Raw genomic sequence first — 13,547 nt, 5'->3', positions numbered from 1 at the left:
TCTGGTGCTTGGGGAACCCAGAAATCCAGGGATATTTTCATACAAAAACATCACAGATGTGGCTGAATTTAAACACACGCATTACGCTAGTTCCAATATCTGAGAGCAAGTAAAGAATTCAGGAGTATGGCTAACTAGGCAGGTGACAGTGGTGGTAACAAGATACCTGCTAAAGTTCCTGTGGAAATAACACCAGGACTATACTCCATTGTGAGGCTAAAATAACGCATTAGGAAAACAAAAACTCATACTGATTTCTCGTGTGGCATCACTTTTTTCTTGTTGCAGCTTTATTATTTATTGTATACATTTCACCCATTTAAAATGTACAAGTCAGTGAATTGTAGTGTATTTACAGTGTTATACAAGCATCACTACAATCACCACATTTTCGTCATCCCCTCAAAGAAACTCATACCCGTTAGCAGTCACTCCCAAACCCCTCAAACCTAGGCAATCACTAATTACCTTCTGTCTCAATAGATTGGTCTTGGTCCATTATCTGACACCTCCAAAAATACCTACCATTTTTATCTGATAGTTTTGTTTGCATTACTTCAATCTAATATTTTAACAATTAAACAGACAGAATAGTATCATAATAACCACATTTATTAATTACTTGCTCTGTTTTAGGCACTATGCTAAGTGTTTTATGCTATTATCTCATGGCAGCACCATTTCTCACAGTAGTTAAGAGAAATGCTTAGCAGTAGATGGCATATGGTAAACGCTATTTTCTGGGCTGACTATTGTGCTCTGCATTCAGAAAATGCTTCCTCTTGACATCTAAGAGGAGATAGTTCAGCACAATGGTTAGGAGCATGGACATGAGAATTAGGCTGCCTGGGTTTGAATCCTTGCTTTACCAGTTGGAAGCTGTGTGAGCTTTGGCAAGTGGCTCTCTATCTCTGTAATTCAATTTCTTCATACATAAAATAAGGAGATGAGTACTTTCATGTAGACTTGTGAGGATTAATTGATATAATAAAGGTAAAGTTACATATCAATGACTGTCCCATAGTATGTGTTCTATAAATAACAGTTGATACATCACTAGGATGCAGAATGTGAATGCTTGATGATGGAATCAATCAGGAGCTGTGCAAATGTGGAAAGCCATTTGAATTATCTACACATATTGAAAAGCTACAAGACTGGGCCATTATACTGATTGTTGAAGAATGGGTAGAAATTCCAGCCCCCCTACTTCCCCCCTCCCACAAAAAAAAAAAAAAAGGAAAAGGATATTGCAAACAGCAGGAAGAGCTAGTTGAACAAACCAGTCCAGTGTGGCTAGATCCCAGTTTTGGGATGGTAGGAAGAGAGTGGTAGGAACATGTATTCTATTTCCTTAAACATGATTGAAGCTGCGATCCCTGCAATTAGAAACAAATTGTTTTCAGAAAAGACCTCTTGGTTTAGACATTTGACTTCTCTTTCGAGACATAGTGAATCGTTTACATGTTTGAGTCTCCTACCTGATCATAACACCTTAAGAGCTGAGATCATGACTTGGTTATTTGTATCTCCACAACAGTGGCTAGCCAAGTGTTGGGAATGTAGTAATTATTCAACAAGTATTTGTTTAAGTGAAGGGACCAATTAATCAATGAATACTAATTATTTAAAGACTATAAATAACAATTTCTTGTGGTAGATGAGTTGAAGACACATAGTTCTGATTTACCAAACATATCTTAGATACCACATTTCAGTACTGTTTAGAAAAAGAAATATTGGATTAGAGATTCCATCATAATGATAGTTACTGTCCAGCTGCCTTGGTGCTTTAAGAAGTATTAGGGTTGAAGGTCAGTCAAAAATGAAAATCTCTTAAGTAGGAGGTAATCCTTGGAAGCACTGGTACAAGAATAGAAAAGTGAGGGGTAAAAAAAGGAAACCAAAAAGGTTGTGCTAGTGAGCATTACCACTGTGTGAAATTTGCCTCCGTCTCATTGGGGACCTCTGAAAGAGGGTCTAGAGTAAACCTCGGATTTACCCTGCCTGAGGGGAAAGAAGCTGGAATATTTATCTACCAATTTATGTCAATGTTAAATGAGACTGCTCCTGGAAGTGTTAACTCTGTAGCTCTTTGGCCTATCCAGCATGCAAGATTTGCTCTATGCATCCAGAGAAAGCTTTAAGGCAGAGTTGCAGGGGATTGCAATAGAAGGCCGTATGCCAAGAATGTTCCCTTTGCTATTGTCTAGTTCATACCTTGGACTAGTTCATTCCGAGCTTTCACTGATTTTTTAAGGAAGTCATTGGTCATAATTCAGAGAGAGAAAAAGTTACAAGAGGAGGTTTGGTGGGAAAAGCTACAAAGCTACAGTCTCCATGGTTATACTTAATCTTGAGATCACAATTGATATTCCTCATTTCCCTCCTTTCCCACTTCCATTCCTTTGACCAACCTGCTTCTAGCCTAGGTTCATTGCATGGTGCAATAATGCACACATTTATCCCTGAGAATGAGTGTCAGATTACGTGTCTTCACAACCCAGTGACTAAACCTCACAGATTTTGCTGCAATTGCCCTTTCAGTTCTCAGCAGGCATGGAAGCATCAAGAGGTACCCCACTGAGTCCCATATTCCTACCTGCTCCATTATTTTGCAACAACCCTATGTCCTCTTCGTAAACAGGATGACTTACCTTTGCCTACAGTGTAACTACCTTCTCCAACTCCTGCTGCGGGTATGAGGAGTCAAAATTAATCAAGCAGCAGCTGAAGCTGTAGATTTAGTGGAACCCTTACTGTGTCCTCTGGTAGAAGTATCAAAACCTCTAACTCTGTAGATCTTAAAGTTTTAAAAAGAGGAAGCTCACTTTCTTAAGTGGGTCATTGAAAGTGATATTGGAAGGCTTTAATTCTACTTCCACCTTTTGAACCTACTTAATCATGTCACAAGATTAAATATACTACCAGCATCAAATAGTAGCTATGGTTAAGGACAATTTAAACCTTAGCCATGTATGGTATCATTCCCAGTGAAACACAGCAATATATTTATAATCTCAAACCTTGTCTACAGAGATCAGGCACCACTGAGCTTCTCATTAGTGCTGGTTTCCCTCTTTTGGGAACACTCCTTATTGTAGCAGAGAAGGCGGTGTCTTCTGGGCTCTGCTAGGGAACATAATTATCTGGTAGTTTCTCTGGCATCACAGAATAAATATGTTATAATATGGCCATGTCTCTAAGACCTTGGAGCCCTTCTCCAATGCTTTGCCAAGGTAATTCTGGCATCTCTGCATCATTTATTTTAAGTCAACATTGTTTCCAAGCTTCAAATAGCTATTCCAGTAGGATGTTGGAATTAGCTCCAGGTGTATTTGCCAGAATGTTAAAAATTAACTCATGAAAGAACGTTCTCATAGAAATAGATTATCTATTATCTGGTCTTATATTCTGTCCTCCCTGATCTAGCATCTCAGGACCAATTCCCCAGAATATTCTCAGTCCTACTAGTATTAACTAGCCAGGTCCTGTAGTTAATCTGTTTAATAATCCATTTCATACAACAACATAGGTCATACCTTTGTGCTCAGGTCATACTTGGACTTGACCCTAGTTCTTTGTCCGGAAGCAAAGAGGGGCGATGGACGCAGAATTCATAAAACCTTATAAAACATCCTACTGAGGTGTGGCTTTTATCAGGCAATTGGCTGTTCTCCCACTGGAAAGAGTAAGGGCCAGAGTTTCAGAAGAATCTCTAGGTTTGAGACTCTGAAGAGCATCTACCCAAATATCTCCTCCTGTATTTCAGAGTCTGATTCCTTCCCTATACAGGTCCTAACATTAGTGGAAGAGACTTGCTGGCTCTATGAATTTGGCCTCCTTTACAACTTTGCTTCTCCTAAAATCAAATCTTAGGCATGATTTCATCATGGTCTATCCAGAACAAAAGGAAAGAAAGATCATTTTGATTGTTGCTTGTAGATTTTCAAGCTTTCGCACCAAAGCCTGTGTTGAATGTTGGCTGACCCAAGTCTGTAATTTTTTTTCTTACAGTATTTTTATGAAAGTTAATTAACTCTACAATTCCATATCTTTTAAACACAAAAGCAACAGAATTTCCTTCTACCTATATTCTATCCAAATCAAACAGATAGGAGTCTTAGGATTATGATGCTACGTCTTGCTAGGGATTAGTCTCACCACATTATGCATTAGCGAGGGGGTCCTTGCTACCACCTGGGTAGTTAATGATTCACTTCAAGAAGCTGGTATTGAGGAACTGCTTCTTAGGTCACCTCTGTCCCAACTAACTCAGGCTGGGCTTCCGTTCCCCCATAAGACCTTGAAACAAGTAAAGGAGTGAGGAAGTGAAGAATAACAGAAAGGAAGTCAATAAAAGATGAATCTTATGGAAGGTTTCCCCTATGGGAACCAGGAGTTTAATCTCTAGGAGGTTCTGAGAGCCCTAATAGTGCATCCTCAGCACTGTCCTCCCTGAGTAACAGAGAACCTAGGGCATTTACTCTCCAATCCCTCCTGTCATTGGTGGAGGGCTGCTCCTGGGGACATTAACTCCCTGGTGCTTCCACCTGCCAGCCTCACATAGCCAAATGCTCCAGTGACCAGAGAGTGCCCTCGGGGACAGTATCGAACACTTGCATAGAATATGAAGTTTTGTGCTTGGTGCTTATGGAAACAGTGAACTCCAAAATCAGATGGATAGGACACATGAAAACATGTTAGAAAAAAATAAAGATCCTGTTAGTTTATCATGAATATTAATGGAAAATAATGCCATTAAAAACTATTACAAAAAAAATAGTAGCTACCTGCAGAATATCAGCACCATAGCCATTGTGTAAGGCAAGATATAACCATGCATATTTCCGGTTTTGTTTGTTTGTTTGTTTTCATTTGTTTTTAGTATGTTGATTGATCTGGAACCTTTATTGATTAGAATATATGAGGATATATTTCTCTGCTCAACCAACTTTGTATACACTACTTTCTTGGCCTAAATGTCAATATGAACAATAGACAGAGATGGAATAGAGTCATCTTAGTTTTAAGAGTGCCCAGCAGTTCCTTTAAATGCACATTTTCCATATCCTGTTTGAAATAAATTTTAGAAATGGGTCTTGAGAATCTTGGTTACAGAGTCAAAAAAAGTGCACAATACTAAGAAACTTAAAGCACTTACAGAAATAAGGAAGCAGCATCTGTTATTGTTTTATTTTTCACTTGTGAAAATATATATAACATATATTACATGTACGGAAGAGTCCCACAGCTTGAGTCAGAAAAAGCTAAGCAAAAAGCATATACAGGGGGCAGATCTTTTCATACAGCTTTCAGTTAAACCAACATTCAGGGCACGGCAAGTGACAATAAAAACAACAAAAGCACAGGAAGCCTGTGCAAATGCCTCTGAAGAGCTAAATCGGAGATAACTCTTATGTCTGTTGAGAATGGAGGTTATCTCTGGAGAAAATATTGTATCTACTTAAGAGGCCTGTCAGAGCAGCAGAAAATGTACTGAAATCTGGACAAAGATACTAGGGGCAAAGAGGAATCCAGTGCTTAACGTACCAGCCAGTCTGCTCTTCTCCCCTTTCTCTTTAAGACCTGAGGCATTGCCTGATTCAAAGGAGCAAATAATAGGGCCCACTCTGGTCCTGCAGAATTGTGGTCAGCTACAACACAGATTTTTTGTAACAGACTAAATATTTTAAAAGCTTGTAAACACTGTGCTGATGCTGGAAAAAAAACAACAAACATAAAAAGGACATTGCTATTTCTCTCTCTTATAGGAATGATACAGGCATAGATCTTTGGCTTGCCACATGTATGTCCCTATCGTGACATTTACTCAAAATGGTAAAAACTGAGACACAATTCATGAGATGATGGGATTATTTCCATCATATGCCAGCAAAGAAGCCTACTAAGATTTGGCACAGCTGGAGCAGCTGACAACCTTGGGTGATGTGAGATGAGGCTTCACGACATCCGGTTCAATGGACTCCATTAGGTCACACTCGTTTGCAAGTATATGTTTCACCAGGCATCTGGAGGCTTCGTCAATGTTTATATTTTCCTAAGGGGGTAAAAAAGACAAAACAGCTTTTCTTATTCAATATTCTAAAATAATGCTGAAGCTGAGACCTGTATGTGACAGGATGGCAGTATTTTTGGCAATTCATTTAAATATCTTTTCCTATACCCTATTCATGAGTCCTCTATTCCTCTCACTCTCATTTACTCCTTCAAAAAGCTTTATTTTTTAGTCCCCCACAAAGGCAAAAATATTTATTTTGTTTTGTCACATAGGAGGAATAGTGTTTTGTGGGCTCACTTAGTAGGTTGAATTTAAGTTAGAGGGCAATTTTCTTATTTTCACATACTTTTACACTATACCATAATGTTGTAAGAAGACACTCAAGTCTTCAATTTGACTTAGGCCACATACTACCCTTGTGACCTTGGTATGAAATAAGAATAATAAGATACTTCTTATAGAGGTCATTAGTAGTTTCCCAAGGATTTCTGGTTCTCTGCCTTCAGGTAAAAAGTTTAGGAGTATACTATCCTGACCTCTTTGAAGTTAGGCATGTTACTTTCATTGGACAATGAAATGTGAGGAGAAATGATGTGTCTTACTTTAGTATAGGGGTAATAGGAGCCAGTGCTCAAATCACCGTGTTCTTTTGATCCTGCTTGTGCAATCATGGAAACACAGAGACGAACATTCTCTCTTGGTTTAGGTCCGTGAATGAGGATCAAGAAGAGCCAAGTGTCCCAGGATGGCACATGTAGCATGTAGCATAAATGAGAATTATGACCTTGTTGTTTTAGGTCACTGAGATTTTGGGGTGTTTATTACTATGACATTGCCTAGACAATCCAGATGGATATAATCTTTAAAGAGAAAATATAAAATCAGAAATATGAGAATAGTTTCAAGGATGAAACTATATGATTCTTCATGTATACAATCAGCTTGATGATAATATTTATCTAATAAAAAATTGCTTCTCTTTGCCAGGTGTAATGATCATTGGTGCTTTCACAGTATGAATGTGCTGGGTACTTTGTGTTCATAATCTTATTTAATCTCAGGATTCGCTTTTTGTTCTCATTGATTTTATTGTTATTGTTGGGGTGGGTGGGAGTGGTCTGTCTACCTTCAGCTCAAGTACCACCTCATGTCATGGAAGCTAGTCCTCAGAGAATAGCTTACTTCTAATCTTTTCTCTGCTGTGCAGGTTACTATGCCTTCAATTCACTGCTCATGCATGGCGTACCTTCTGCCACAATTCCTCTTTATGATGTTGTGCCTAGAGGGAGGTCAACCTTGAACTACCTGTGGTCCTCTGACCTAGGCAGAGACACACCCAGCCCAATGCTTTGCTCTTGAGTCCAGCAACTTGCTTAGGTGAACAAATGAAAGCCAGGTCCAGGTCCTCTAATGTCTCAGATTCAAAGAAAGTGAGGATGAGTAACCTCACTTAGCCTCACATGTTGGCCTCCTGGGCCAGCATACCTCACTAAATAAGCCCTACATTTGAGTGGTTGCAGAGTAGCTCCCCAGTCAGTACAAAACCAATACTTTGACTCCCATTTGGATATTCTTGTGTGTTTTGGGGAGGAGGCAACAAAATCCTACCCCAAATGCCAAACATGGAATATCATCATATCCATTTGCAGAAAAGAAAATTGAAGTTTGTTGAGATTAAGAGACTTCCCCAGAATCATGCAGCAGGTAGGGTGGAGGGCCAGAAATCACACTCAGGCTTTTTGACATCAAGGCCTGGGTCATACTAAGCTATATTCCTTTTCAAGATTGTTTTGAAGATCAACTGCAATAACAAAAGTTTTTACCAAAGCATTAGGCCCAACGGATGCTAAATAAATCTTAGTTCCTTTTCCCTTCTTACATTAGAAGAAAAACATGTTGATATGACAGGAAAATCTAGTTTTAAGCATTAAAAAGGGCCCTCCTTCACATACAATGTTAGATTTGGCAGTAGTACTTTTTAAACCTCCACTCATATATTAATTTAGCAGTTAAATAGGATTTTCTTTCATTAATATGCAAATTGATGAAACCTACTAATGAAGTGAGTGAAATGCTAGTGTAGATAAATCAGTGAAAATCCATCATTACTATGAGAAAAACAACTAAAACGTAAGCCCAATTAGTGGCAGCCTAGTCAAACCATTTTAGTAAAAGATAACATAATGCTGGTGAAATTGTGAAGTTTAACACGCTGAGTAAAGGCTCATTGGTGTCAGGACTAGGACATGGAACGATGGTTAGTCCCATCGGAGCCAAGGAGTGGCAGTTCCTGCTTCTAGATGGCATATAGGAACAAAATGAAAATGAGCCGTATTCATTCATTCGATTAATATTATTCAGATTCCCACTAAGTTCTAGACATATAAAGATAAAGACAATAAAATAAGTCCTTTTCTTGACTGAGCTTACACACTGGCAAGGTTTATGTAAACAGCAAGGGAATAATAACGTTGAAAAGGGCATCTTGATCCAGGTCACTGTAGAGGCATGAATGCTAAATTGGCAGGTAGTCACTGAGGTTGTTTTGCAGGTGAAGTGTCAATAAACATAATACAAATCTAATAGTAGCAAAACTATACAAACCTTAGTACTATTTTATCGATTAATCTATCAGTAATTATTTTAAAATATCTGTCATGTGTACCATAGTGCTGATCGCGACAGCATATATATTTCTGATTAGAATTCCAAGAGGAAGCCAAGAAGAAGAGAAAACACTATCATTTACCACTATGGTTACCACATACGAAGTACAAAAGGGCATGGTATACAGTGTTTAGAGCACAGGCCTCAAGCCAAACTCTTATCTCCGCTCTCCCACTTTCTGGTGGTGTGACCTTGGACAAATTACCTTAACCACTTCCTGTTTCAGTTTCCTCATCTGAAAAAAGGAAACTAAGAGATCTACTTTATAGGTGATTGTAAGTTAATATTTAGGACATGTTAATATTTAGGATATGTGAAATATTGCACAAATACTTAGATAAGGGCATAGAGTATACAATCACTAAATGTTATCTATATATTCCTCTCATTTAATTATCAGAATACAACAATGTGTGTATTCTTTTCCTTAATTTTGCAGCTGAAGACACTGAGACTGAGAAAGGGTAAGTGGTTAGCCCCAATACACACAACACAAAGTGGTAGGGCCCAGTGTGAGCCCAGCGAGAAGAGTAAACACTAATACTTACCTACGCTTAGTACAAAAAACAAGGTGTATACTGTTTAGAACACAGGCTTTGAACCAGACGCTATCTCAGCTCCCCCAAGAAAATATTTCTCAAATAAGTAAAGGAACAGCATGGGCAGGGTATATGTTTCCAGCATAAACAGGGTAGGAGAATGCAGTCAGGGCCACAGGCAAAGCTGACTTGCATTGCTGGTCCTTCTCTACACCACTGAAGTCACAGCCCAGGCAGATTAAGAGACAGAATAACAAGCAACACAGAGCAAACTTCCCACTCCCTTTCAGTCCAAAGGCAGCATGGATCATCAAATCCTGCATGATAGAACTACACATTCAGACCTTTTGAATAATTACATTGCAATACAATTGATTGAGCTACTTGGCATCCAAGTAGACATAGCCAAGGCCACATTTTCTAGGTGATTGTGAAGAAACAGAGCTGCCGGCTTAAGTGCAAACTATTACCTGGGAATTTTTATTCACATTTATTCTAGAGAGTGGTAACAACATCTGCATGAGTGTCTTTTGTTATAAAGGAAATTTATACATTCTATGACTTCTAAGATACATACACTTAGACTGAATCTGACTGTGATTTATTTACATATTTGCAATATGACAAGATGGTCTATTGTGCTGACTGCTTTAGGCTGATGTGTGCTCATCTTTGTGCCTCTGCTCAGAATCTTTACATTCATATCAATAAGCATGGCTGACAAACAGACTTGAAGCATTTTACTAAAAACAAATGGGGGTAACTTTCAGAGTTATTACTGAGTGTCTATGCTGGGAATATAGCAGGTGCTTTACTTATAAAATTACTTTTATATTCATTCATTCATTCATTCATTCATTTATTATTTATTTATTTGCGCAGCAAAACCTCGTTGACCTGACAGATTGCAAGGAGCTTGTCAGCTTACAGTCCCTTATTTTTAATTTTTTTTTATGCCTACAGCACCTGGTCTTCCTAAGTGGTCTCCCATCTAAGTACTAACCAGGCCCAACCCTGCTTAGCTTCTGAGATCAGACAGGATTGGGCTTATTCAGTGTGGCATGACCGCAGTTTCTTTTATATTTAACCCTCACAAAAATCTGTTAAAGAGCTAATAGCCATATACTAAAGGTAAGGAAACTTTAACCTTTAACAAAGTTAGATAACTTATCCAGAGCAGAACAAGATCTGGGTCATTCTGTTATTCCCATCAAGACTGGCCTAACTCCATTTCCTATCCTGCTTCCATACATTACCTTACAGTGTCTCTCAGGATTAAAAGAGATATTAAAATAAGTTTTATTTATGAATCAGTAATTCTCAATCCTGGCTGCATATTCAAATAACTTTAGAGAGAAAACAATTCTGTTCCCGGAGACCTCCTCCCAATGGATATAATTGGGACGGGGCCCAGCATGGGTATTTTTAAAAAGATTCTCCACTTCTTAAAATGTGCATTCAGGTTTGAAACACACTTGTATAATTTAAAATGTCTTTAAAGGCTCTCCTTTTTATTTTGATAGTAAACATGCTAGAAATATCACTTAATATAGTGATTTTGAGCTGCAGTGATTCTGATCTTCCTATACAGGAAAGCATATAAATCTAATTTTCTGAGGTCTTGGGTACTTGTCAGTTTTTTAATTAGCTCTTCAGAACATCTGTCTGGTGGCAAATTATTTAATCTCTGACCCCAGTGCCACAGAGCAAAATATTCTAGCAGAAAATCTTCACATTTGCCTAGTTAGAAGCTGGCAAAGAATTTGTTCTCCCCTAATCTTTCCAAATACATCAATCTCAAACAAAACACCAAGTGTACCAGAGACTCCAAGGTTAGGGTAATAAATTCCTCAGTCCCGTGAAATTTTAATTAGAGGAGATGGCCCACTGGATAATAACACCACTGTAAGAAGTCTTACACAGAACGGGGGTTTTAAAATCCTTTCTCTAAGATTCAGCACTTGTTTATTGAGCACCTAAGTGCCAAACATTTTGCTAGCTTTCATTTACTTTAGTTCAAATCTAATATGGGGTGTGCACAGCAGACACCTGTATTTTTGTCTGCTTAGCACTTCTTTCCTCTCTTATCCCTAATATCACTACTCCCCATTTCCTTTGGATAACTGCTTCTTCCCACTACAATCATGAGCTTTTATTGGGGCTCCACCAAACTGAGCCCCATCTATATCTCCTTGTTCTCATAAGATGGCATTTCATTTAGTCTTTGCAATAAAGCTGAGGTGTAAGGCATTGCCCTCATTTTACAGATGAGGAAAGCGAGGTTCAGAGAGGTTAAATGGCATTCGCGAGGTCTCACTGAGGTGTAGAATCTGGCTTCCAACTCCAATTCTTGGAGTTTCTATATTTTTTCTTTTCCTCCTCCTTGCTGACTTTTTAGAATCTATGGGCAACAATGTGTTAGTGCCCAAACAAAGGTTTGCCTGAACCCAAGGCTCATGGTTTGGCATTTTCCATACTCTCTGTCAAAAGAAAGTGTTAAGTGGAAAATGTGATTCAGACCAACCAAGTCCTAAGGATGCCCCACTGTCTGAAATCTCCCAGACTTTGGTTTATCTAACAGGCACTAGGAAGGACAGACTGAGCCATATTGTCACTGATTTCAACAAAGGACAGAGTCATATCATCAACATGGAGATAAAAGGAAAGAAGAGGAAAGTTAGTAAATAAAATCAGCTACAAAGACCATGTCCTCAAACAACACTTTTCCCATCCCCACTATAGCCCTACCTCAACCTGTCTTTTATGCACAAAATGTCGAAGTCCATTTCAAACCCGGTTTCTCCCCTCTTTTCTACAGCCTCAGGGCCTCATACCCTAGAGCTCTCTTCCCTTACCTCCCTCCCATCACACCAGCAGCATCTAGAAACCTGTTTCAGCCATGAAACATCCCTCAACTGACAGAAGCCAATCAGCATTAAAGACAGAGGAAAATTAGGTATCACTAATTCGACCTGCTTTCTTTGACACATTGGGAAATTAAGGCAAGAAAGTGACTTACTTACCTCATCATTCTTGCTGCTTGTACATCTCTTCACTTCTAGAAATATTATCTCTCCTGAGTAGGCTTCTTTTAGCACTATGAAATGTATCTACACTGCTCCTTGGCACTTTCTACTCACCTGGCACTTACCACTGACTCATAACTGCCTATCATCTGCATCCTTAAAGACAAAGATTGTATCATATTGTATTTGGGTTCCTGGCTTTCAGCACAGTGCCTAGTGCTAACCAAAATAAGCTGATGCCTGTTGATGATTGATTATATTCCAGGTATCACTTAAGTACTTTACCTGTATTAACTAAGTGAATCCTTACAAAAACTCACATGAGGATACTGAGGTATAGAGAGATTAAAATTTTTCCCAGGACCACACAGCCAGCCAGCCAGACCTTTGGTAACTGGTTCTCCAGTCCATGCTCAGCCCTACTCATGTGACCCCTGACTTCAGTCTCTGCTCTGAACCTACTGTGCCATCTCCTCCATAAGCGTTCACTGAAGGAATGAAGGGTCAAGTCTCCTAACTTGATGGCCAGTACTTTGTTTCTAAATCTTACAAAGTATGAACAAACAGTCCACAACATGTTATGTTTGGCCCACAGTTGTTTATTTTTAATTTTAAATATCTAAATGGCACAAGCACTCTCTAGTTTGCCATGCACTTTATTTACTCATTTCTGTTAAATTTCTGGCTCCTGTAGAAATTTAAATTCACCATTCCCGTCTCTGTCCCCACACCTGGCCTGACAACACTAATATTAGGCAGACACAAGATCTTTTTTTTTAGAGTTTACTATTTCTGCAATTCATTGTCAAATCTAATATATAATCTAGGACTTATGACTAATGACTATAAAGAATCAGAACATTCATGGATTTCACATCTATTAACATTTGGTTTTCTATATACTGTTTTTTATATTTCCTTCATCGAGCCTTATACTGAAACAGTACTAGTAATGGGTCTTGATTAGAGAATAAAGAATAAATATAAGCATAAAAACGATCATTTAGCCAAACTTAATAAACTCCATTAATGAAGACATAGCAGCCTTTGGTTAAAATACTTTATCATTCATCAGTTTAAGAAGAAAAATAGTCCACTAGACACAAAACATTAATAGTAATACCTGCTAACATTTATTAAACACTTACTTTGAACAATCACTCAGGTACTATGCCACATACACTTCACATATAATATCATTTAACCCTTAGTACACCCTGGAGGTGAATACACTACTAACCTATTCTATAGACTAGAAGACTAAGACATATGTAGGATAAACCTCTTAACCAC

General features: G+C 38.4%; 1 protein-coding gene and 1 pseudogene across 1 annotated transcript in view; both read right to left on the bottom strand.

The window, feature by feature from the left end:
* Positions 1 to 5,177: 5,177 nt before the first annotated feature.
* RAB38 (RAB38, member RAS oncogene family) overlaps positions 5,178 to 13,547 on the bottom strand; it is a 45,233-nt gene continuing 36,863 nt past the window's right edge. The window contains exon 3 of the mRNA XM_016153161.2: positions 5,178 to 6,061. Coding sequence (XP_016008647.1) covers positions 5,909 to 6,061 — 153 coding nt within the window. The 3' untranslated portion in view covers positions 5,178 to 5,908. The remainder of the gene's footprint in view (positions 6,062 to 13,547) is intronic.
* LOC118603617 lies at positions 10,183 to 10,301 on the bottom strand (annotated as a pseudogene).

The sequence above is a fragment of the Rousettus aegyptiacus genome, unplaced genomic scaffold, assembly GCF_014176215.1.
Source record: "Rousettus aegyptiacus isolate mRouAeg1 unplaced genomic scaffold, mRouAeg1.p scaffold_m13_p_5, whole genome shotgun sequence".
In the NCBI taxonomy this organism is placed as follows: domain Eukaryota; kingdom Metazoa; phylum Chordata; class Mammalia; order Chiroptera; family Pteropodidae; genus Rousettus; species Rousettus aegyptiacus.
The sequence above is the reverse complement of the archived record's forward strand: the minus strand, read 5'-3'. Positions and strand labels throughout refer to the sequence as shown.